Below are 27,485 nucleotides of genomic sequence, written 5' to 3' on the forward strand. Positions count from 1 at the left end.
CTTAAAAAAATCTTAAAAACTGAAGAAACTTTATAGCAAAACACAAAACAAATCCTTTTATTATTTTTAATGGAAGCCAATGTAAAAAGATCTTATTCCAATAAGTTGTATTTTTGTAGCATTTCTATTGGTCTATTTAACATACAGAAAGAAACTGGTGTGTGTGCTTTTTAATAATCATAAAAAAACATTTAAAACAAATATTGTGCACCTTTTTTGCCATTTTGCTTTTTGTCCTTTTTCCTCTTTCCTGTTTTATACAAGCTCTATATGAGTAAAATGTGAGTAACCGAGTGGCAATAAGGAAGGATACATCAGCTGCGTCCTCAAAATCGCTATAGACGAGACGTCGGCTGTATTTTTCGGCTATATACGAAGGTTTTTTCACTTCGGAACATGTATGCAGGCCAAAATTTGGGAAAATGTTCAACCTCACAAATAAGCTCCACCTCATAGTAAACTTTTCTGCCACTGACTGTGTAAATGATTATAAAACCTGTAAATACTAATTTTAGCAGAATTGCTAATCAATTATTTGCTAATCAATTATCTATTTTTACAAGAAAATACATGAATGTCAAATTTAATGTTAAAACCTAAATGACAACCTGTTTTAGTGTAAATTTAATCATTTTTAAACAGTTATTATAGACTTTTAAATTCATGCCTCATTCTTTCTCACATTTTATTGCATTTTTTTAACCTAAATTTATCTGGATTTATGTGTAAAATATAGACATGTATAAAACTTAGTACAATAAAACTTGTACAAAAAATCTGTTGCTCCTAAAAGTGCAAATACTAGTGAATGTGCAAACATTAAAAACAGTATCCTAAAGTAATTTTATTTTAATTTCGATCCCATCAGCTGAAGTCTTCACCCGTCACGACCACCCCATTCGCCAGCTGGTTCTCAAGGATCATCATGTCGTCGTCCTAAAACAAAAACAAGCAGTTTTAATGAATTTTTAATGAATTAAGCATTCTTATCTAGGACTGCTGTTCTATTCTCAATTGGGTTACTATCAATAAAATTAATTTTAAAAAGCTTTTATCCTGGTAAAACATCAAAACTAGGCATTTGGCATTGTCCTGTTAAAGCAATGTGGGTGAAAAAACTATAATATATATATTTTTTAAATTATTGGACAGCTTTAATTTTATTAGATTATACAGCTCTTAAAAAAAATAAGAATCTGTTTCTCTGATTTTGCTATTTTAGGTTTATGTTTGAGTAAAATGAACATTGTTGTTTTATTCTATAAACTACAGACAACATTTCTCCCAAATTACAAATAAAAATATTCTCATTTAGAGCATTTATTTACAGAAAATGAGAAATGGCTGAAATAACAAAAAAGATGCAGAGCTTTCAGACCTCAAATAATACAAAGAACATTTAACATCATTTAAAATGTTTTAATTAAATAGAACCTAAAATCAAAAATTATATCAAACCTAAAAAACATAAATTGTTAAAACCCTACAAAACATCTTACCACCCTTGTAAAAGAAAAGTGCAAAAGTGCATATTTTATATTTTAAGAAGTATAATTAACATGTAAATAATACACTAAAATTGATTTTAAATGTACTATTTATAGGGGAAAAAACTACACTAAAGGGCACTTTAATCAGTATTTAATGCGTATTTTCATTGAGTATATTAAATAGAAAATGCACTTTTAGTATTTTTAACCTAATTTTAACATACTTTTAATGTTATTAAATGTGAATGAAGGAAACTCACCTCGTCTATTTCTTTATAGTCCTTCTCAGTGCTTCTGTACGCCAGAACGTGGATGAGGGTATACACTCTGTTACATAAGCACACAAACAATAATCAGCATATGGATCCATATCATGAACTTTAGACACTAATTAGCTTGTTTATTATTATTAGTGTTGTCAATCGATTAAAGAAAATAATCGGAATAATCGCGATTAATTACAATTTTTCCTTTTTCATAAGACGGAGCTTTTCAATCAGTCAAGCTTTATTTTTACGGGAATACATTGAGGGTGACCCTCATTTACAATATTGCTGGGCATTTACAGTATAAAAGGAATTAAAAACATTTAATACGAAATTTTAAATAATAAGGAACAAAATAGTAAAAAATAAGAAATAAAAGAAATTTTCATTTTAAGTCAACATTCTCCTTGAGTTCACCAATGCAAGACGAGAAATGAGAAATTGCAGAGAGATTACGAACCAAAAATTCAAGATTCTTTATCAAATATCGGACGTTGAATAACCACATACTATTATGAATAGTAAAAAACTATCAAAATGAGATTTTAACCTAAAATATCATAATTAATATCTGGCTGTGTTTATGAATAAGTATAGGCCCAATATAGACACCCAATATACCATATTAAAGCTTAGAATATCTGCTTTTCAGTTTTCTAGCCTAGCTGTATCATTCAAAATTAGTATTTTTTATTCTTATAACGTTTTCAGTCCTTTGGAGAAAGAAAAGACCATTACAGGTTCAGATCACAATAATATCTAACCAGTGAAAGGGAGCAGTTTATAATTTTACATGGTGAATGTAAACTGCTTATAGCAAAATATAGAACTGCATAAACAATTCATTCATATACATATTTCATTTTATGGATCTGAAAATAAAAAATGAAAATAGATAATCTAAACAAAAAAGTGCCTAAAGTTTATTCTGTTTTTTTGCCATATTTTGACCATTACATGTTCAATTAAATAATTTTAAATGTTTTCAATGAATTTTGTAAAGGCTTTTAAGTAAAATTAATTCATAAAGTGCCTCTGAATTAGAATGAAAAGCCTTAAAATGTGGGTATGTAATTTCAGGCGGAAATTGGTAAAATTAGGTTTGGAGTTTAAGAGGTTAAGCTGTAAAGTGTACCTGTGGTAGAGCATAGCCAGGAACTGGATCAGCAGTAGAATAGCGAAGGACAGCAGGAACATTAAACTCAGCGGCTCTACTCTCAGAGGCTCGTCAGAAAGCGTTCCGTTGGGGAAATATTTGGGAATTTCGATGCTGATGACGTCGTTTCCAATTTCCTGAAGGATGAAGGTGGCCACGACCCACAGGACGTTCACGATGAAGTACAGGAACACGGCCTGGAGAGAACACAAGGCTTTATTTAAGGTACATTATTTATATATATATATATATATATATATATATATATATATATTTATATGTAAGTATATAGTTTATATATATATATTTATATACAAGTTTTGAGACAGCATCAACTCTGTAAATCATCACAAAAGTATGCTAGAGTATGCTTTATCTTGAATTTGATACAGATTTAAGTTTTATACTGATGGAACTGGCACTAATTTGGAAAGCTAAGCCTTTTTGTAAAAGCCTAGAAGTATCATAATTCCAAAAAACACAGCTCCACTGTTCTCCACCTAAATAATGAGGGTTTTATACCCTTTTTATGCAAGTTTAAGTTCTAGTTCTATTTTAGTTCTAGTTCTAATCCTATTCTATTGTCAGTACTTCTCTACAAGGACTAGACTATAACATGTATGTTTGTGCATTTGATTCTATCAGTTTCATACTGATGGAACTGGCACTAATTTGAGATGGTAAGCATTTTTGTAAAAGCTTTTTTTTTTTTAAAGTAGGCCACACCTCTGTCAGTAATTTGTGGAACTTTTAAAGTAGCGGAATGCTAAATTCTTTAAAATGGGCGTATGTCAAAAAGTGTGTAGATTAGATCAGACATGCTCCCTAGAGAGGCTGCCTACCTTGTTTCTGAGGGACTTCAGCTCCCGTTCCACTTCCTCCTGGTGGGCTTTGGGGTCATTGATGGGTTCCAGGTAGCGCTCGATCAGTTTACTCCAGAAATCGTGCTCATCCTGGGTACAAAAATGGGAATAAAATGGTTATTGAATTATAATTTAGTCATTTTTTTGGTTTAATAAATGAATTTAATTGATTTGAACCAATGTCTGTAGAAAACATGGGCATTGTGCTTCTGTTTCCTTCTGTTCTTTGAGAATAATTGGAGCAACGCTACAAAAATTCCATGTAAATTTAAAGATATTAAAGTCATCAAGCATAATGAGGCACATTCACTCAGCTTTAATACCTGGATATCTGATATCTAAGCTTTTGCTTTCATGTTTTTTCTATATATACTTAAATTAAGAATAAAAAGACGTAGATGCATTTTTTTTAAAGATTTCCTTAAAGAAGCTCAACCGCAAAGTCTCAAAATGAGTGAAGTAAGACTTAAATCAAGCAGAAATCCCTTATTTTGTGGATTAAATTTGTACTCAAGAGTCAGAATAACTTAATACGTGACTTTTTGTGATTATTTTAAGTTGAAATTACTTAAAATAAGGTGAAAATTCTATAACATCACTGAATAACATCAGTAAAAATAATCTTACACTTGCACAATGCTTAGTAAGAGAAACATCCGTATCAGAGGAAAAAAAAATAATTTATTGCCTTGAAATAAAATAATTTCGCTTGCTAAAATGTTTCTTTTTTTTTTTGCAGATTACAGGTGTGTCCACCATGTTGTCAAATTAGCAATTAGCAACCAGATTCTGCCCAGTACACTGCTTACTTTAGGAATAATTCTCACTTAGAATTTTTACCTTATTTTAAGTAATTTGAACTCAAAATAAGCACATAAAGTCACCAGTCAAGTTATTCTGATACTTGTGTAGAGATTTAGGCTAGAAAATAAAATATTTTTGCTTGATTTGAGTCTTACTTCACTCATTTTGAGGATTTGTCATTGCTTATTTTAAGAATACTTTATAAGAAAATTTTGCTTATCCCACTGGCAGATGTTTTTTGCTTAATTTAAGCGTTTATGTCTCAATTTAAATACATTTTATCTAGTTTTTGCCACTGGATTTTTTGCAGTGTAAAAAGTGCTATATTAATAAAATTGATTTGAATTGAATTACATTTGTTTTCCTAAAGTAAGCAAAATGATCTCATGCTTACATACTGCTTAGTAAGAGGAAAAAATCATAATATTTATGGCCTTGAAATTAAATAATTTTGCTTGCTAAAAGTTTTCTTTTTTTGCAGTGTACAGTCGTGTCCACCATGTTGTCAAATTAGCAATTAGAAACCAGATTTTGCTCAGTAGAGACGCAAGACCAAGCTTAGCTTTGTGTCTCAGCCCGCCTTCATTGAGTTTACAATAAATTAATGATACACCATCATTACCTCACTCAGCTTGACGACCTGGGGGGCTACCAGGGTCTTCTCGATGGCTCGTTTGACCCTGGCCTCCAGCCTCTTCATGCGGTTGGTCTTCAGGATCCTCCTGGCCGACTCGTTCAGGGCGTCCTGCAGCTCCTCCAGTTGGCTGTCGGTCAGGATGTCCTCAGGACCCACCTTGTCCTTCAGCTCCTCGTTGATGGTGTCCGTCAGCACCTGCACCAGCTCCTCACACAGGTCCTCCCTGTTCTTGTTCCTCAGGGTGTATTTAATCTGCTCCTGCATGTTCCTCTTCATGTTGGCGTAGGTGAGCTTCTTCAGGAACTCAGTTTTCACCGGCTTCACCCAATCTGGGGAAAAGATTTTAGTCAATTATTAGATTTGTGGACATCACTTATAGTTAATGTCAATTTGATGCAACAGTATCCACAGCAGAAGGATTATATGGTTTGTTTTCATTTCTATCTATTACAAAATCTGAAAAAATGTATTGGCAGAAACTAGACAAAATATATGTAATTAAGACATTACGCTTAAGACATATGCTTATTTCATATGGAGCAGCATTAGCATTACTTGCTAACGGTTAGATTAGATTAGATTAGATTAGGTTAAATTAGAAGGAAAACATGGCGACACCCCTGTTCCTTACTAGTGCTGACCCCTGGTTTATTATCATTTCTAACAAATTACACTGTAAACAATTCATTTGTCAAAAACTAGACAAAATGTATTTAATGTAAATTAATGTAAATTCAGAGATTTGCCTTAAATGTGTAAAATTGACTTTTGTTGTAGTAAAACATGATAAAAGTATTTACCTTTGATGAATAGCATTGATTCAGAGATCCAGAAATTTTAACAGTTTGTCCAAACACCCTTCTATATACATAGACTCCATATAGCATAGCAGTCGGCACCAGGAGGCAGGCTATGCTGAGTCTATGTATATATAGGTCTATGTTATTATCAGTACAGTGATGGCGGCGCTCGGAGCTGAAGCTAGTAGTGTTATAGGATGTAAACAGTGGTGTTTAATAAGCTTTTTCTGCACTTTTTAAGTTATTAATGCCTCGTTTTAAATGTCAGGACTCTCTGGATTCTAGTAAGGAGGTGTGGAGCTACTTTGAGCTGGATAACGGTGTAAAAAGTGATTTATCAGGGTAAATTATGCCCCGTATCACCCAGTCTGAAGGGTGTTTGTTGGATAAACTGTTAATATTTCTGGATCTCTGAACGCTGTGGGAGAACGGAGGTGTGCTATTTATTCATCAAAGGTAAATACTTTTTATCATGTTTTACTACAACAAAAGTTCATTTTACACCAGAGGTCTATATGCGCTACTTTGTGTTGGTCTATCACTTAAAATCTCAACTTAAAATCGTATTTTAAGTTTGCGGTTGTAAGGCAACAAACTGTGACAAAGGTCAAGGGGTATGAATACTTTTGCAAGCCTCTCTAACACTTCAGTCCCGTGACCTACGTTCTTGGACTCACCACTCTCAGGGATGACCTCCTCCTCCTCCTCAGCTTCATCATCTTGTAAGTAGGTGTCGTCATCATCATCGTCGTCGTCGTCATCGTCGTAATGCGCGTCTGTTTTTTTCTCAATGCTGCTCTCGTCCTCACTGTGAACACATTTCACACAAATTTTAATATTAAGTAAAAGCTACATTTTATTTGGACAAATTCTGGTTTTATGCTTGTAAGTCATTTGTACACTCGATATTTGAGTATTTATAATTGTTTACCCAATTTGAAAGGCCATTTACCCGATCTCGTCTTTACCTGTGCAGCATGGCCAATTGTGCTCTCTCTGACTCCGGCTGCTGATGCTGAAGCAGCATGATCGTCGAATCATTATGGCTCATGCCAGTTTCTTTCTACACTGTAACCAAATGCAATTCCTAAAATGTATTTGTACAGTAAAATCTTATAATAAATAACTGAGGAAAAAAAAATTAGATTTAATGTTTAGATTGAAAACGTTTCCCAATAATTTGCTGCTGTGTTGTGAGACTTCACACCAGGCAAAAACTCGTAACATCTATAACATGCAGATGTTTCAGAAACTTTACCCAATAATAGACTGTAAAAAACTAACAAATAGTGTAGAGTTCTCACCCATATTTAGAGTAAATATTGTCTAAATTAAACATCTAAGACTTGCTTGAACAAAAAGTACCATATGTTTTGCACTATAAGGCGCACTGGATTAGTATTATTGGCTTGCAGGCTACTGCTAGCTCCGGCTATCATTGCTGCAGCAGCATTAGCATTAGCTGCTAACCACTCTTTGTTCGTTCAAAGGTGAGTATATCGGACTGTAGCCTGCTCCTAACCCTGCTAGCACTGCTAGAGCAGCATTAGCATTACCCACTAATGGTTAGCATCTAATGTTAATGCTCCAGCCTTTGTGCTGGAGAAATTTGGGAATCTAAGCTTACTGTAAATAAACACCCAAATAAACAGTTTTCAGGAGAGAAATCTGTGTAGCTTAACATCCAGCCCAAGTTAGACTTTTAAAAAAGTGGTTTTAAGAATTACAGTTTTGTTTACTTAGCTTAGCTTAGTTTTACTTAACTTAGTTAGTTCCTTATAATATCTTTTAAAATGCTCCTTATAATCCAGTGCACCTTATGTATGAAAATAGACCAGAAAACAGATGCTCATGGATAAGGCAACTTATAATATGTTGCACCTTATAGTGCAAACAATACGGTAATACTTTTTGTCTTTAAATTACTGTGAAAATATTGTATTTTTATTTATTTATTTATTTATTCCCCATTTTCTCCCCAATTTACATGGCCAATTACCCAACCCACTCATCAAGACTCTAGGACACCATCAGGACCCCTATCACTAGTGATGCTCTCCCAACACCAGGAGGGTTAAGAAGACTAGTACATGCCTCCTCTGATACATGTGAAGTCAGACTCCCCCTCTTTTTGAAACTTTTAGCTGAGTAGCATCACAGCGCTAACGCTTGGAGAAAAGCGCAGCGACTTGATTCTGATACAGAAGTGATGAGGGGAAAGAGAGAGCGCCATCTACTGTACTGTACCCACCCAGAGAGAGCAAGGCCAATTCGGGGCTTTCTCGGGGCTCCGGCAGCTGATGGCAAGCTGCATGACCGGGATTCGAACCTGCGATCTTTCGGTCATAGTGAAAGTACTGTAACCTAAACTTTTAAATGATCTTTTTCAGCGTACCTTCTCTCAGAATCGGTCTCCAGGTCACTGTCCTTGGAAACAGGGGACGTCTTTCGGCCTTCGGCCTTCGACTGAACATTTTTGGTGTCTTCAACCTCAGTCTTCTCCGTCTGAGGCGATGTTTTTGGAACTTCTTGAGAGGTGATCTCCTTCATCTCAGTCTGAACAGTCTGAGAGTTTGGATTCACCGCTTGCTGGATCTGCTGGAGGACCAGGTTCTCGGTTTCCTGCGTGACCTGGATGTTGACGTCCCAGCAGCAGAGCTTGCAGTTGCGGTTGCACAGAACGCCGGTGTGCTTCTTCTGCTCCTTGCCCTTGTTGGACTCTCGAGTTCCCCAGGAGACGTTGTTCATGTTGACCAGGGAGTAGATGGTGAGGAGGAGGTAGCCGCTGGGGATGCAGATGAAGTACATCAGGCCGTAGACGATCATGCCGAACTCCATTGGGTGAAGGATTGCCGTCACCAGGTACAGGACCGTCATGGAGACCAGGAATATTCCGGTAGGCGTGATGAACGTACCTTCCTTCACCATGTCACCTGTTGAGACATCGAGAAATTTAGTCCAATTCTCTCTTGAAAATTTAAATTGAGACGTAAATGCTTAAATTACGCATAAAATCTGGCAATGGACTGTACAATTTTTTCTTAGTAAACTTTCTTAAAATAAGCTATAATCTCAAAGTCTCAAAATAAGTAAAGTAAGACTTAAATCAAGCTCAAATCACTGATTTTGTGGATGAAATTTGGACACACGAATCAGAATGAGTCCAAATCCAGAGTATTACAGCACAATGGGGCTGTGAAAAAAATTAGACCACTTCAGTTTCTGAAACAGTTTCTCTGATTTAACTATTTATAGGTTTATATTTGAGTAAAATGAACATTGTTGTTTTATTCTATAAACTACAGACAACATTTCTCCCAAATTCCATATAAAATCATTGTCATTTAGAGCATTTATTTACAGAAAATGAGAAATGGCACAGTTTTCATGCATCTTGGCATCATGTTCTCCTCCACCAGTCTTACACACTGCTTTTGGATAACTTTATGCTGCTTTACTCCTGGTGCAAAAGTTCAAGCAGTTCAGTTTGGTGGTTTGATGGTTTGTGATCATCCATCTTCCTCTTGATTATATTCCAGAGGTTTCAATTTGGTAAAATCAAAGAAACGTATAATTTTTATTTATTTTTTAAGTATGTTATCTGTGACATTGTTAATTTTAATTATCTGATTACCCAAGTACATGTAATCACGTCGATCAGATTACTGGTAAACGTTGTTATAAATGTTGCACTCGATGTTGAACACTTACCGATAATGGCGAAGAAAGCTGCCGTCATCAGGAAGGCGTACAGAACACTCAGGATGGAGGCGATGGTCAGCTGGAAGTTGGTTTTGGCCAGGAAGCAGATCAGCATGTAAATCACCGGAGGAATAACCGCGATGATGATGGACAGAGTGCCAGAGAGAGAAAACACAAACTGGAACGCCCCTAAAACAGAAACGAAAGAAAAGAGCTAAGACCTTGTTCATTAAGACCTGATCATTTAAATGCACTGGCGGAAGGATGCAGGGGGGGGGCAACTGACCCTCCTGAGGCCTCTATGCTTAAAAAAAGCATCAGTAAATTGCCCTCTATAGTGGCAAAAACAATCTAGAACCTTAATCGGGGAACGAACTTTAAGTTGGCTTGGAAAAGTGTGCTATTGGCATTGAAATAGTTTTAATTCATTAATTAATAGTGTTTAAAATGCTGCTTTTGGAGTAAAAAAATTGGCTAATGGGACTGTGTCCAAAGACCTTTGGCTATATATTGGAATCCAAAAACCTTTAGACTAAAAAAAGTACACTGACAATACTTTAAGCGATGATTTAAAACCCTTTGGATAAACAATAGAGAAGTGTCCAAAAACTTTTGGCTAAATGTGGGTGACAAAGCCATTACCCTAAAGCTGGTTTATCCAGCAGCTCCTCAAAAGAGTTTGTGGACAGTTGTGAATGGAATTCTATTGGGAAATGTCCAATGCATGAAAACTGTATAATGAATCGCTCCAAATAGCACAAGCAACCTGATTGGTTACATGCTTTTTATATATATATATATACAAGACAAAGTTAATTGTTGTCAATGATGGTATTAAGTTTCTATTCTTCTATTAATTTACGTTGGAATAGAAGCAAACAGTCCACCACAGTAAAACCTGATGGTAAGAAATGTGACCTGTCTTTCCTCTTACTTCAGCACCAATAAGGAACCGTCTAAAGTAAGGAAACCATAAAATATACATGACTTGCTTGTTAATGTAATAAACTAATCAATGTCTGTAATATCTCTCTATATAAAATGATCATTGTCTTTTTTTTGGTTTCCTGAACGCAGTTACAGTATATCAGTAGTAGAATCAATGAACCATAATTTGTTGGCAGGTCCACAACTGGTCCTGGATCATCTCACGCCAAACCTAGGTTTTGTGGTTGCCAGGTACCTGTCTGATTGCACTGTGCAGAGTGTAAAGTTTGGTAGAGGGGGGATCATTAGGGGGCTGTTTTCCAGGAGTTGGGCTTGGGCCCTTAGTTACAGTGAAAGGAACTAGCGATTTTCATGATTAATTCAGTTCATTCAAATTACAGTTTTAATGCGATTTTCAAAATGGCATAATCATGATTTTACATACTGACGTTTTATCTTTTTAATCTGAAATTTCCAAAAACACTACTAATTTCTGAAGTGTTTATCTGTCTTACCTTGGTTACCGGCGCCTTCCAAAGACTAACCCGCGCATATTAACTAAACATTCCTCTCAGTTCCAGGATAAATTTGGGATGATTTAGAGTGGAGATTGTGAGCCAGACCTCACAAATACCCATAAACACACTTCTAAACCTTGTGGAAAGCGTTCCCAGAAGAGTTGAAGCAGAAGATACCGAAGCATCCGAGTCCCTACTAACAGACTCTGCAACAGCTTCTTCCACCAGGCAGTCAGATTCCTGAACCCCCCCACCACTACTCATCCCTGACTTCACTTGAAGCGCTTATGGATGTAAAGGGTGGTCCAATATCATATCGAACTCTATGGATTTAGAATTTGATGTCACTTAATTCATAGGCTTGAAAAGGCAGACCGCTCTTGCACAAGTGTAAATACTGACCTGCAACCATCAGGGTGACGGAGGCGGGACCGAGGATGGAGGAAGCCACTGTGAAGATCTGGTAGAAGATGTAGAGCATGGATATGGAGGAGTTCCTCTTCACAGTCTCTTTTCCACTGTGCAGGAGATCCAGAGTGTTGGCTAGGGTGGAGGGACCCCAGCGGCGTCTCTGGTTGTAGAACTCTTTGAACTCTTCAGGTGAGTTGGTGTAGGCGTCCGAGGCGGCGTTATACTCCACCCTCCAGCCCTGCTGTAGGAGCAGTGTGCACAGCCAGCGGTCCTCACCTGAAAACACAGCCAAATAAGCTTTATATCAGAAACAGGAAACATATAGAGCAAATGTATTGGCTAGAAATAGCTGCAAGCTAAACTGTGCAAACTAAGATAAATAAGCTAAATATATATATATATATATATATATATATATATATATATATATATATATGTATATATATATATATATATATATATATATGTATATATATATGCTAATACTAGGGTTTCATCCCAACCCAGCTAAAAGAGAGTATTATAAAAATGTTTAGCGACATTTTGCCCCACAAAGTTGCTGGAATGTTTCTCACATAACATCTCCAATTTCCAGCTAGTTAAATACTAACATATCGAAAAAGTAACAAAAATTAAATACTAAAACATTTACACAAGTGACATTTCAGTAACGTTACAGTAATTTGTCAGATAAAATTGTTCTAAGAACATACTACTTAAAGAGATGATTTATAAACCTTTGGATAAATGGTGGGATGCCAATACTTAGAGTGATGTCCAAAAACTTTTGGAAAAATATTGGAAAGCCAGTTCTTTGGCAACATTAGCCTAAAGCTAGTATAGAATACATTTGTTTTTATTAATTTCCCCTAATTTTTAATTGTCTGTTTCACTCAATCTGAATTTCACAAAATATTCTTTAGTCTATTCTCTAAATTTCAATTTTTCAAATATTTGTATCAACAATAGATTGAATACAACAATCGGAAAATATTAGTAAATATTGAGTAAATATTCATTTCCTCCCCCTAAACTCAGGGACAGAAATGAAAAACTAAAAAATCTCAATCAACCAAAAGAACATTCTTCTTTTAGAGAGATGAATTAAGAAACTTTGGATTGTGGTATGCCAATACATAAAGTGATGTCCCAAAACATTTGGATAAATATTGGAATGCCAGTCCAAAAACTTTAGCCTAAGTGTGGGTGACAAAGCCATTAGTCTAAAGCTGGTTTATCCAGCAGCTCCTCCAGTAACGGACAGTATAGCAGAGCAGTGCATTTACAAAAAACGTAAATCATCATTATTTCGAGATGCTTTTACTGAGCTTTACTGAGCTTTGTGGTTCCAGCTGAAAAAAATGTGACCTGTAGAGCCATTAGAATTGTTTTAAATTTGGCAAACCTTTGGCCACATTTTCTACTGTTTATTAATATTAATATTAATTATTAATATAACCACATGTAATCAGTTCTAAAACTTTATTCAGAATGAAGAATATGAAGATTGAAGGTTTACCCTGATCGTACTGGACGTATTCAGAAGCTCTGGTGGCCTTGGTGGTGTATCTCTTCAGAACGTTATCATCCATCAGAGCGGATCCTCTGAACAGACTGAAGCATCCCGGACTGCAGAGGACGCATCCGAACACGTGCTCCGCCGTCTTCTGCAGCCAGTGACCCACAGCGTACTCAAACTTCTGATACCACACCATCGGACCTGCGGACACAGGTACACTTTCATTACAGATCAGAAAAACATCAAGACGTCTAGAACGTTCAGATGTCCAGTGTTTTTGGGGATTTGGTCTATTTTCATAGCTTCAGCTGCGTCGTTTAAATAGCAATACTGCTTCTGAATATACCAGTGTTGCCAACTTAGCATCTTTGTCGCTATATTTACTATATTTAGTCTATCTTACTATATTTATTGTCTGTACTGTTACTATAGTATCTGTCCGTCTGTCTGTCTATTTTTCCAGATTTATAACAACAGTATTTTAGATACAACCATCAGATTGGGAAGAAAATCTGAAAATATTAGTAAATATTGAGTAAATATCCATTTCCCCCCCAAAACTCAGGGAATAAAAGAAATAAACAGAAAAAAACGAAAGAATCTGAATCAACTAATCAAATTAGGAACAAAATAATTACTATGAAATTGTTCTTTTCGAATTTAGCCTTTAAAATTCATATGCAAATTTACATGCATTTTGTGCATTTTGAGTCGAGTAAGGTGTACTTTCCCCGACGTTACGATAGCTTAGACACACCGACGCCCTAAATCAAGAAGCCACACCCTCTACAGCATGTACAGGCCCCAGGTCTCCAGCTACAGTTGTGGTCAAAAGTTTACATACACTTGTAAAAAAACATAATGTAATGGCTGTCTTGAGTTTTCAATAAGTTCTACAACTCTTATTTTTCTGTGATAGAGTGATCGGAACACATACATGTTTGTCACAAAAAACAGTCATGAAATTTGGTTCTTTCATAAATTTATTATGGGTCTGCTGAAAATGTCACCAAATCTGCTGGGTCAAAAATATACATACAGCAACAAAATTTGTCAATTTTGGTGATGTAGCGAGTTGTGTCAATCAAATTAGCTTCATGTCATGGCCTCTTCACTTCTTGTAAGTGATTCTGATTGACTACAGCTGTTGACTTCTCATGAGCCCATTTAAATAGGGCTAATTTGACCCAGTGATTAGACTCAGCTACAAAAGCTACAATGGGAAAGTCAAAGGAACTCAGTGTGGATCTGAAAAAGCGAATTATTGACTTGAACAAGTCAGGGAAGTCACTTGGAGCCATTTCAAAGCAGCTACAGGTCCCAAGAGCAACTGTGCAGACAATTATACGCAAGTATAAAGTGCATGGAACAGTTGTGTCACTGCCACGATCAGGAAGAAAACGCAAGCTATCACATGCTGCTGAGAGGAGATTGGTCAGGATGGTCAAGAGTCAACCAAGAATCACCAAGAAGCAGGTCTGCAAGGATTTGGAAGCTGATGGAACACAGGTGTCAGTCTCCACAGTCAAGCGTGTTTTACATCGCCATGGACTGAGAGGCTGCCGTGCAAGAAAGAAGCCCTTGCTCCAGAAAAGGCACCTTAAGACTCGGCTGAAGTTTGCTGCTGATCACATGGACAAAGATAAAACCTTCTGGAGGAAAGTTCTCTGGTCAGACGAAACAAAAATTGAGCTGTTTGGCCACAACACCCAGCAATATGTTTGGAGGAGAAAAGGTGAGGCCTTTAATCCCAGGAACACCATGCCTACTGTCAAGCATGGTGGTGGTAGTATTATGCTCTGGGGATGTTTTGCTGCCAGTGGAACTGGTTCTTTGCAGAAAGTAAATGGGATAATGAAGAAGGAGGATTACCTCCAAATTCTGCAGGAAAACTTAAAACCATCAGCCCGAAGGTTGGGTCTTGGGCACAGTTGGGTGTTCCAACAAGACAATGACCCAAAACACACATCAAAAGTGGTAAAGGAATGGCTAAACCAGGCTAGAATTAAGGTTTTAGAATGGCCTTCCCAAAGTCCTGACTTAAACCCCATTGAGAACATGTGGACAGTGCTAAAGAAACGGGTTCATGCAAGAAAACCATCACATTTAGCTGAACTGCACCAATTCTGTCAAGAAGAGGGGTCAAACATTCGACCTGAAGCTTGCCAGGAGCTTGTGGATGGCTACCAAAAGCGCCTAGTTGCCGTGAAAATGGCCAAGGGACATGTAACCAAATACTAATGTTGCTGTATGTATATTTTTGACCCAGCAGATTTGGTGACATTTTCAGCAGACCCATAATAAATTTATGAAAGAACCAAATTTTATGACTGTTTTTTGTGACAAACATGTATGTGTTCCGATCACTCTATCACAGAAAAATAAGAGTTGTAGAACTTATTGAAAACTCAAGACAGCCATAACATTATGTTTTTTTACAAGTGTATGTAAACTTTTGACCACAACTGTATATTATTCATAGACGTATCTCACCCATTCCTGTGGGGTGGATCCTCCCGCAGGCCGCGCCCACATTGCTGTACATTCGGAGTCGGTCGACCAATAGAATCACAGCAGAGGGGTGGAAGTCTGTGTCTCCGTCCAGTGCCAGGATGTAGGTGTTCTCGTCTGATATATATTTGCGTTTGCTGTCGGTGTCGTAGTTGGGCAGGAGGTAGGCCTCTCCGTCCAGCGATACCAGACTGGCTCGACACGGGTTATTCTGCCTCTGTTAGTGACAGAAAAAAAATTAAAAATGAGTATAAAACCTTATTATTTAATATACATTTTTATATTCATTTAAAATAGAATAGAACAAATAGAATAGTATAAATTAAATGTGTTTTTATTAATTTCCCCAATTTTTATTGTCTGTTTCACTCAATTAATTTCTTCCCCACACACTCTGAATTTCACAGTAGCATAAGGTTAATTAATACCAACATGTTGGGAATAAATTCAGACAATCGAGTAAATATACTTATATTTTTCTTTTTTCTTTTCCCCCAAAACGCAGATTCTAAGAGGACAGAAATTAAAAACTAATCTATTTGAAAATGAAATTAAATGTCTTTTTTTTTTTTTATTAAACGAGATAATTATTTGTTTTGGAATGTAGCCTCATTCAGGAAATTCAGGAAATTTTAGAAAAGGATTGCATTGAACATTATCTGATAAAAATAAAAATAAAAATAAAAATAATCTTTACTCAATTTTCTGATTTTTCTCCAGTCCAATCGTATATTGAGAGAATATTTATGTTTTTATTTTCCCTGAAATTCAGGTTGTGAGGGGCAGAATTGAAAAACTAGAAATTGGAAATTAGAAAAAAAAATCCCAAAAATACAATTTCCAAAAATATATATATATTCTATATTTATGAATATAACATTGACCATAACCTTAGGTATTTTTTACATTATGGGTAAATACTACATTAATTTAAACTAATTAATTTACTTACCGTTATCTTTTGAGGATTTTTGACTATATATCCTTTCCAGCCCAGGAGGTAGTACATATACATAATCTGCAAAAAACACACAAATCAATGAGTTTTGTAGCTTTAATTAACCTGCATTAGTAAATTACTCCAGTGATTTCCAGTACAGAATCAGGGCAGTGTGTTAATGTTTAATGCAGTGCCGCCTGAGGGCCAGAAGATCCCTAGCATCCACCAGAATACTGATATTCTGCTTTTAGGACCTTAAACACAGAGATTTCTCCAGATTATCATAATATTTAAAGAATATTATTGCCTATATATGGCGGGTTATTCAAAACTCTAAATAGTTTTACGTTGAGAAACATTTTTCTGAAAATTTTCCACAATTTTTATATTAAATTTTTTTAGAAAGCTCTGCAAATGTTTGCGTCTGAGAGACTTCGCCTCTTTAAAATGCTGTTTTTATTAGTAACACTTACTTTACCAGCCCTTTTTGTTGCCCCATCCCTGCTTGTTGCCTCAATTAGTTCTAAATAAGTGAATGTTTTCAAATAATTGGTACAATTCCTCACTTTTAACACCTGAAATGTGTTTTTTATTCCACTGTGACTAAAATATGGGTGTATGAGATTTGCAGATCATTGAATTCTGTGCATTCATTGCAGTTTATGTTACATTTTACACATGATTCCAACTTTTTAAGAACTTTTATGGTATATAAAAGTAATAAAAGTAAAATATTACACATAATTGAGTAATGTATAAAATGTAAAAGCTCACCTGTGACCATCTCTTCTTGTTTCTGATTCGCTCTTTGTCCTTCAGGTGTATATACAGCATGTTTCCCTCCGGCAGTACGAACACCAGCCGCCCGCCATACGGAGTCTCAATGATCGAGACTTCATCCGGCTCTTTATTCGTGAAAACTCTGGAAAAAAAAAACAGCTTATTTTTAGTGAACATAGCTTATTTTTGGTGAAAATACCTTTTTTTTTTTATGAAAATACCTTTTTTAAATGAAAACAGCTTATTTTTAGTGCAAACAATTAATTTTTCTTTATTGAAAACAGCTTATTTTTAGTGAAAATAGCTTATTCTTAGTGAAAACAGCTTATTTTAGTGAAAGCTTATTTTTAGTGAAAATAGCTTATTCTTAATGAAAACAGCTTATTTTTTGTGAAAGCTTATTATTAGTGCAAACAGCATATTTGTAGTGAAAACAGCTTATTTTTTTAGTGCAAACGGCTTATTTTTAGTGAAAATAGCTTATTTTTCAGTGAAAACAGACAGCTTATTTTTTAGTGAAAAAATAACAATGCTAATCAAACATTAACCACGAACTGACTCACAGAGACAGTAAACGACACAACAGCCAGTATAAACCCACAGTATCAATAGAGCTATGAAGGTTTATGAACAAGTGATAAGAGTTTATTACCTGTACACCTCCGTAACGACGTGGATCAGATCTTCCACATATGAATTAACCTGCTTCGTTTCAGACTCTTTTTCCAGGTGGAAAGCGTCGTCCACGTAGATATGACACTCAAAATCAAAAAAATCCTTATGCTCCTCTTTTGGATCTCCTCGATACCGGTCCAATCTAAAACCCAAAAAAAACAAAAACGAGTGAAATGGATATTTGATTAACTGAATTACATAAACCAATCAATACATATATATATATATATATAAAGAAATAAGACATGAAATACCTGAACATGGAGGTGAGGATCTTGAGCATCTCGTCGTAGGTTTCGTGCCACATTGTTGCACAGAGATAAATGAGACAATTCTCTGCCTCATCGATGCTACAACAAAACAATAAGCATAAACATGTTAAAACTTTGTCTGAAAAGACAGTTTTTAGCTGGTCTGCTTTTTACTGCAGTAGAACCTGGTGAAAAAATATATATACTTAATTGTACTTAAAACAAAAATAAAATTTTATTATTTAATAAAAAATAAATTAAGTAAAGTTTACTAAAATAAAGATTTGATTTAGCAAAAATAAATTAAGTAATTTTTACTAAAAGAAAGGATTGACTGAAGTCCAGTTCACTTATTTACTCTGTGTAAACCGAGTTAAAGTTACTTAAATTTATCTGAAATTAAATTAACTTAAAAAAAAAGCAAATGCAGAAAGTTGCCAAACTTTTTTTAAAAGTAAATTTTACTCATAAATCTTTAAAGTGCATGCACTTTAATCTAATTTCTTTTCTTTTTTCACAAAGTAGGTCTACCTGTCGGGGTTCTTGACTTTCATCTTGGTGTTGAGCAGCATGGACAGGTCGATGAAGGCGGACTCGTACAGGCGTCGCACGAAGAGCTGCGAGGTGCGCTCGATCCGCGGCACCTTCATGTTCCAGACGTAGTAGGTGCAGGTGACGAGCCCCAGCCACATGCAGACGCCCTCCATCGCCAGCATGGAGAAAGGCCAGAGGGCGTAGTTGCTGTTGAGAGAAGTCCTGCAGATGCTGTTGGAGAGCTCCAGCAGGACCACGGGCGTGGCGTTGCTGGACTTCAGGCTGTCCAGACCGTAGCAGAAGTCCAGGAAGGGGTTTTCGATGGGCGTGAAGTTGAAGTAGACGATTTGCATGCCGGCGTCCAAGTTGCCGGCTTTGGATAAGAAGAGTGCAATGCCTACGATTAGAGTGACGGGGCCGGTCAGCGATACGGGGAAGGCGAAGCTCATCCTGACGGCGTGGATCTTACAGGCTACCACCCCAAACCAGTGGCAGGCAGCTGAACAGAAAGCCTGCAGGAAGAAGATGCCAAGGCCGATTTGCACGGCATCTTCCGGTGTTTCTGTAAAAAGCGAGAAATTGATGCCCGGCTTGGCGATCAGGCCGTAGTAGAGGAAGTACGCCCCCAGAGTGATGGCGATCCTCAGGAGACTGGTGATCATGAACACGAAGTCCCTGAAGCCGTCCAGTTCGCTCAGCATTTCTTGGATGTTGCCGCTGGCCTGCAGACAGTTCTCCCACCAGTTCAGAGAGATCAGCAGCGAGGCGGGAATGGCGATGCCCACGTACATGAAGTACTCGTTGGCATCCTTCAGAACATGAGACGATATCCGGACGTGGTAGTCTGTGGCCAGCAGGCTGTAGCCGATTAGCACCAGAATCAGGGAGCAGATGGGGAAAATGATCATCCAGCGCTGGTGCTGGAGACGAAACACTATCTGCAGGATGGCGGTGACGATGCAGACTCCCCCGCCGATGAAGAGGTTGGTGAGAACGTCGAACTGCGGCATCACAATCAGAACCAGCACCGCCGTGCCGATCGCAACCAGCGACTCAATCAGGCAGATCTTAAAGAGAAGAGAAGACAAATTAACCACATGTGTCCGAAACAACACATATATACAGAATCGTAGGTAATACTTTAATACATTAAGTGTTGACTAACTAACACGGAACTACAGCATTAATTACTGCTGCAGTCGTAGGCATGCCAAGCAGTGTCAATATTACACGCTATAGCACGAACCTCATTCATGTATTATTGCGATTATACCACAATTCCATTATCACTGTTTAATAAAAGATTTTAAAGAGTTAAAGAGGAGGAGAAAATAAATAGGATCTGTTTGGTTATAAAAACTCCGCCAGTTAAAATAGTTCCATTGCTGCTCTGTTTGTAGCTGCGCTGTTTGGTTTGTAAGCGCTGCATCGGTGCTAGGTTACCTGTATGTGGCAGAAGAGAAATACATGGAGATCTTCGGTTACAGTGCATTACCGGCTGATAGCGGTACTCATAGAACGCCTCTCAGCCAATCACACTGCAGGGTCAGAACTAACTGTGGTATAATTTCACAATATCAAAATAAAATAATAGGTGTTTCCAGTTGTGATTAACTCACAATCCCCAGGGTCTTCATGTTGGGGGCAACGTAGCTCTTGAAGGCACATTTCCACAGACACTTGAGGAACACCAGCAGGTTGGGCGTCACCACGATGCACATCAGCAGCAGGGTGTAGAACTGCCTCTCTGTGGGAGTTCTCATCGAGTACGGGCTGGAGAGCGTGACCAGCGTCAGCAGAGAACCCTGAAACAGAATCACACCATCACATACACGCTACTTTACTGTGTTATAGTTCTAATGAGCTTTTATTTATTTTTCTATTTAACTGGAGTGTGAAAAAAAGACTTAAAAATGGATTTCAAATAGAATTCCAAAGTAGATGGATGGATGGATGGATGGATAGGTCGATAGATAGATAGATAGATAGATAGATAGACAGACAGACAGACAGACAGACAGACAGAGCAGTTACAGAAAAAAAGAAGCACAAACAACAGATGTTTGGCTGTTTTAATATTGTTTGTATATATATATATATATATATATATATATATATATATATATATATATATATATATATATATATATATATATATATTATATTATATTAGTTTGTATTTTACTTCTGTATTGTTTACCAAATGAAATAACAGTTTTGTAATTTAGTGAACAGAGCCCATAAAGTGAATCAGATCCAGGAAATACTTATATTTATATCTTACTGTAATAACGTCTCTGATAAGCACTGATAACCATAATCATTTTTCCATTTCCGTCATTATTTGTTACTCCTTTCCGAGGTATTGGTATTGTTTATGCTTCTATAGAAACTACTTCATTAAAATTATATAAAATATATAACTAAATGATTTTATAAGTCTATAGTCTGAATTATAAAGGCCCTAGTGAAAAAAAGTAAATTAAAGTATAATAAGCATTATTATTTTATAGTGCACTAAAGTGTTTTCTTGTAGCCACACTATTAATCAGTATATTTAAAGAGTTACAGTAAAATTATAATATATAATATATATAATATATTTACTAATGAGTATCACAGCTGTATCAGTATTATATTATACACCAGGTATATTAGATTAGAAATGTACTAAGAATTGAAATTAAATATATGTTATCTATATTTACATTACAGTACAAATATATATGCTTCTTATATGTTCCTGTCTTTTGTAAGTAGCACATTTCTAGTATACTATACTTCGTTGGGTATAAAATATATATTTTAATATACTGTACTACATTTTTAGCGTGTTACAACTTTGTTTTATTATTTTTTATTTGACATTTAAATGCTAATTAACACTGTATCCTACAATATAATTTACTTATATTTATATTTTCTTACTAATAATTACAAAGCATTGAAATACATTTTAACAGTTATATTAATGTAAAACCTAAATATATGTTACCATTTAACATTTTACCAATCTAAATTCTAAAAAGTTACATGATACATTTTAAGTACTTTAAGTGAACTACTGTAACAGCTGTTTTTAACACACTTTGCTAAAAATGTACAAAAGTATATTTGGAAATATGTATTTTAGAAGTATATTGAATTACATTAAACTAAACGTGTACTTTATAGTAGTCTATTTTTAAAATGCACTTAAAAATACTTAAAAAGTATGATTAAAGTTTACTTTCAAACATTTGATAAAACCATATTATTAATGTACTTTTAATATACTGTATTTTAAGTAAGTACGCAAATCTATATATATATTCACAGCATACTTAGACATTTCTCAATATGTTTTAAGTAGAATTAAGTATATATATTTTTTTCACCAGGGTGTGTTACCAAGGGTTGTTTGAGTGATACCATATAAGAATAATATTTGTATTTATTTTACAAAGAATCATTTTTGTCTATGAAATGTGTGTGAAAAATCTATTTCTAAAATTATTTTAAACGTTTTTTATGGATTATGGATTATGGACCTGGACCATCACATATTTTTTTGCGATAAAAAAGAACGTTCAGGAAGACACTGAAGATAACAGAACAGTACAAAGTACTCAAGGCTCAGGCTCATCATAAATTCTTTACTAATTACTGTATAGACAATAATCATCACATATCAGCCCACAGTTACCTTCGTTTATATAAACAGAAACAGGTGGGGCTGTTGTCAGGAAGCCTTTCTGCTCTGTACATTTAGTCATAAAGTAGATCCTGCGTAATTTATTTAATAATGGGTAAGAGGTGGCTTATAAATAGAGTTTACACTGCTGTTCAATGATTAAAATTACTGTTTTCAGTCATTAAAAGTTACAATGTATAATAGTTTTTCCTTAAAATACATGTATATCAATAAATCATATATGCATGGCATGTTGTGAGGTGTAAAGTGTCTTTTTTTCATAACAAGGTATTTTAAAAAGCTAGATTTAGGTAAACATACATATAGAAAAATATTATATATTGATATATATTTTATATTGATGCTGCAAATTTAGGTGCTAGCATTAATATCATTTGTATGAAACTGTTAATATTAAAGACGAAAGCCATACATATTACAGAGCATAGTCTTCTATCCAGTTTATTAAACTTTACTTTTTATTTTATTTATTTCGTCCTTTTATTTCTTTTATTTTCTCTTTTAGCGTTTTTCTTATTGTATTAAATTGATCCTTTTATTTATATTATTTTCTGTTTTACATTTTGCCTTCTGTCTTTTTAATTATTTTATTTATTTCATTCTTTTATTTATTTTATTATCTGTTTTACATTTTGGTCTATTACCTTTTTATTTTATTGTTTTGTACTTTTATTTTGTTTATTTATGTTTTACTTTTTGGCCTTGTACCTTTCTATTTTTTTTTTTATTTATTTTGTGCTTTTATTTATTTATTTTTACCTATCATTTATTGTTTCTTTGTAATCTTAGTATTATTTTTAGCTACTTAATGTTCTATTCTTCTGTAATTGTTTGTTTGTTTTATATTATTCTAATTATTTATCTCTATTTTATCTATTTTATACCCTCAATGTATACCCCAGTGAAAATAAAGGTTGATTGATTAATTAAAATCATTAAAAATACATAATGCAACCAGAGGATTTCTATTTTATATTTTGTGACTTTTATTTCCGTCATTTAAAACCAGAACGGCAGATCTGCTGATCTACAGATCATACTCGCTCACAGCAGGTTTATGAAATTATTTGTAGATCAGCGGATCAGCAGCAGCGCGAGATGAGTCGCAGCTGTTCTAATCAAAGCGCGGGAATTCAGTTCTGGGTAATTTACCTCAGATTTAACTCAGATCTGTTTGAGGCCTTTTGGACGCTTTACTTCGGATTTTGTCAGGTAAGAACTTTATATATAATAAAATATAAAATAAATTGTTATAATGTATAAGTACTAGCTGTTAAATATGGCATTTATATTGTATTTTCGAGTTTATGTCTTCTTTAAATTGGTCACTTTGGGTAGCTAATGCTAACCATGGTTAATTAATTACCATCAGTTAGAACAGGGGTGTCAAACTCATTTTGGCCGAGGGCCACATTGGCATATTGGCTGTCCTCTGAGGGCCAGATGTAACTTATAAATGTAATAAAATGTAACCAAATGTAATATAAAATGAATGTAATTACTCTTTAATGTTAAATAACTCTAAATGGAAAAAATGTTTGCTTGTTGCTCTATTAACATAAATCCTTTTAATTTGTCATGTTATGAAATCCAAAAACTCCATCAATCAAGAACCAAACTATTCAAGTGAATAGAAATGACATAAAATACAAGTTATATTAACTTTGATCAAAACGTTTGATACTGAAATAAGGCTTAATAAATATAAAATCAAAAATTGTGAGCTGTTAAGAACATGGTAGATTTAGCAGTTCCTCATCCAACCACTAGTGGGAGCTGCAGTAGCAGCACAAGCCCGCAGTCTTTACTGAGTCAGAGCTACAGCCCAGCCACGGGCTACAGGGTTCAGCTCAGCCAGTCTGGAGCGTTTTTAAAAAATTTTAAGTTCTTCTGTGTAGGAAATAAAGGTTTTTACCCCACTAACCGGATAATACAGCTCTCTACAGCTCATCTTTCAGCACAAACAGCTAACAGCAGCAGTTTAGAGCAGCGTCACGGAGTCACTGCTCGGATTAACGTTACATTATAAACAGGTCAGTTAGCGCGCTGCTAACCTCAGGATGTTTATAACTACGGAGTTTAGAACACACCACAGCAGCAAGGTTAGACTGTTGAAGGCTACTGAAGACTATTAAAGGCTATTGGAGGTTATTGAAAGGGTTATTGGGGGCAGAAATCAGTACAGGCTGGTTAGATAAGTGATTCACGTCCTCGTACTTTGCTGTGGTGAAACTGCGACTAGCTCTGTCACAGTGATGTTTATTAATGTCATTAAAACAGATTGTCAGCTATTGTCTTATTAATATTTACACAGAACTTATATCTCTCCTAAAAAGCGTTTATTTTGGTCAGTAACACTCTTCGTAACACAAAAGGCATACCATTCTTTCGCCTTGAAGCACAGCCGTCCGTCTGAATCAGCTTCTCTTTTTCTGGACATTATGGGATAAACATTTCACCCGCGAAGTTACACCTTCCCTCCGGCAGGGTTTCCACATTCCAGTGGCAGTAAGCCGTAACTTCGCGGGTAATACAATCGACAAGCATTGTGGGAAATGTAGTTTTCGGTCAAAGCACGCTTCTGATCCATTTATTATAGACACTAAGATCTTACAAGCTCTCGCGGGCCACATAAAAGGACGTGGCGGGCCACATTTGGCCCGCGGGCCTTGTGTTTGACACATGTGAGTTAGAAGATAGATTAACTAGGTTAGCTTAGCCGGCTAATTTATATTTCATAACTTCTGGCAGTGAAATAGTCCTTTTATATCCAATATAAATATAAATATATATGTATAACGTTATATGGACGATCACAAGCAATCAAACCAAACTGAACTTCTTGATTTTTTGCACCAGGAGTAAAGCAGCATAAAGTTATCCAAAAGCAGCGTGTAAGACTGGTGGAGGAAAACATGATGCCAAGATGCATGAAAAAACTTTGATTAAAAAACAGGGTTATTCCACCAAATATTGATTTCTTGAACTCTTAAAACTTTATGAATATGAACTTGTTTTTGTCACAAAATTTCCCTTTTTTGTTTGTTTGCTAATCAAATCTGTTTGTTATAAAATAAAACAGTCATAGTTCCTAACTTCTGGCAGTGGAATATGCCATTTATATTGTATTTTCATGGAAAGTCCTTTTTTAATATAGGTTACTTCAAACTAGGGCTGGAAGGTAAATCAAATTAAATTGCATTACTGAATTAATGATTTATTTATTTTTTAATGGGATAATTGAGATTCTACACCTCACCTTACAGATCTCAGTATATAGACAAACTCTTATCGGCTTAGGAAAAAAGATTTATTGCCCTTTTGCAGTGTAAAGAACTGTTTTATGTGGCAGTGATTTTCTTTAACTAGAGTACATAAAGGAGGCTGCTAAATATTCTTTTTGAGTTTTGAAGCTAAATGTAAATGAAACAGTAGCTTGTGCATCACTTTAAATGGTGCAGTTTTTCTAAAGTTGTCTTGTAAGAACTAGAAATCTAATTCTTAATCGAGAATCGCTCATGTAGTAGCAGCAAAAACTAAATATATCAGATTTTTTTCAACAGCTTTAAAAATTCACCTTGCTGACGACAGCGCTGGCCAAGACCATCACGCCCACCAGTATGGCCATGATACGCTGCGTTATACGAAAACATGTTCTTTTCTTTTCCTTCTCTGCTCCAATCGGGTTCAGCTGGAAGGGATCCCATGTGTCCCTGGAAAAGACAATATGTGTATCATTTACAGGCTTTTAAAATGAGAACAAAAATCATATATTTGCTGAAGTTACTGTGTTAAAGAGAACATCTCTCACTAATAAATTACCTTATGAACAACCTGATTATTTAATAAATTAAGTATTAAAGAGTATTAAAATAACTTAATTAATAAAAAACGTTTATACATTTCTATATACTGAAAGAAAATGGTTTAAAAATTCCTGTTTTTACTTTGTGGTTTCACTTTGCTTAATTGACATTATCAAATTAAATGTGTCTGATTTATCTACTTTAGTATTTAATTCAGTTGGCAGTACATTAATCAAAATAAATACTAATAGAATAGAACATGTTTAGTAAATAAAATTACTTGTAAAACTCAAGTTTACAGTCATTTAAATATGCAAATAAGTCCCTCGGTGTTCTAATATTGCTACTATAATCTCAGAATTAAAAATAACACATTAAGACTACATTTAAGAGGATTTCACTTGCTAAATTATAATTTTTGAAATAAAGACACAGTAGGTTGACCTTATCTTTCAAGAAATGTTAACATAAAACAGTTTAGTACAGTGTATGTCCAAATAACCTCTATTTGTATAATTAACCCCTTCCTGAGACATACAAACATGAACAAATATATATAAATCAATATTTTGATTAGATTTGTCCCTACCTGTGTCTGAACTCTCTCTTTTGCCCTCTGTTCCTCAGGTCCTCCATGTCGTCCTGCTATTCCATTTACAGTCCCGTATGAAGTAACGTCCAGAGATGAGTTTCCTTAAGACCGTCGGCTGGAGTCCTGCCCCCGTTTACTGTACCTGCCCTCATAAACGGGTTCAAGGATCACCTGCATGTAGATTCCCCCCGAGGCTTCAACCGGGAAGTGGTACGTTTGGAGACAAAGTATATGTTTGGGAAATACTGTAAAATTCTCAAAAGTTCATTGACTGTAGCAGTGATTTGAAAAAGTCATTATTTATGAAATAATGTTTATTATTGGGTTAAGATGTGCTGCATTTTTAACCTACAGATTTTACCTGATTTATGTTGAATTGGTTTGGTTTTGGTTGGTTTATTTTATGAAATGTTAATCCAAAAACCCACAAAAGCCTTTAAAACCTGTTTAAAAATTGCTTTCGTATATACAGTAGACTATACGGTGCACCAGACTATATAGGGTGCCATATCAGTAAACGGGTCTTTTTTCATACATAAGGCAATTTTAATTTCTTTGAAAAGTTACTTTATTTCAGTAATTCAGTTCAAACTCATATATTATATAGAT

General features: G+C 35.2%; 1 protein-coding gene across 1 annotated transcript; it reads right to left on the reverse strand.

Moving 5' to 3' along the window:
• Positions 1-225: 225 nt before the first annotated feature.
• chs1 (chitin synthase 1) lies at positions 226-26,962 on the reverse strand. The gene is made up of 19 exons (XM_022682094.2): positions 26,874-26,962; positions 26,056-26,191; positions 20,404-20,589; positions 18,782-19,851; positions 18,254-18,349; positions 17,977-18,141; positions 17,319-17,466; positions 16,557-16,622; positions 15,587-15,821; positions 13,094-13,294; positions 11,566-11,850; positions 9,728-9,907; positions 8,412-8,949; positions 6,694-6,824; positions 5,202-5,545; positions 3,755-3,865; positions 2,892-3,109; positions 1,751-1,817; positions 226-936 (listed from the first exon to the last, which is right to left on the reverse strand). Exons 1-19 carry the CDS (start codon positions 26,918-26,920, stop codon positions 865-867), a joined length of 4,296 nt encoding a protein of 1,431 aa, XP_022537815.2. The 5' UTR covers positions 26,921-26,962; the 3' UTR covers positions 226-864.
• Between the last annotated feature and the right edge of the window lie 523 nt (positions 26,963-27,485).

Source organism: Astyanax mexicanus, chromosome 25 (genome assembly GCF_023375975.1).
Source record: "Astyanax mexicanus isolate ESR-SI-001 chromosome 25, AstMex3_surface, whole genome shotgun sequence".
NCBI lineage: Eukaryota > Metazoa > Chordata > Actinopteri > Characiformes > Acestrorhamphidae > Astyanax > Astyanax mexicanus.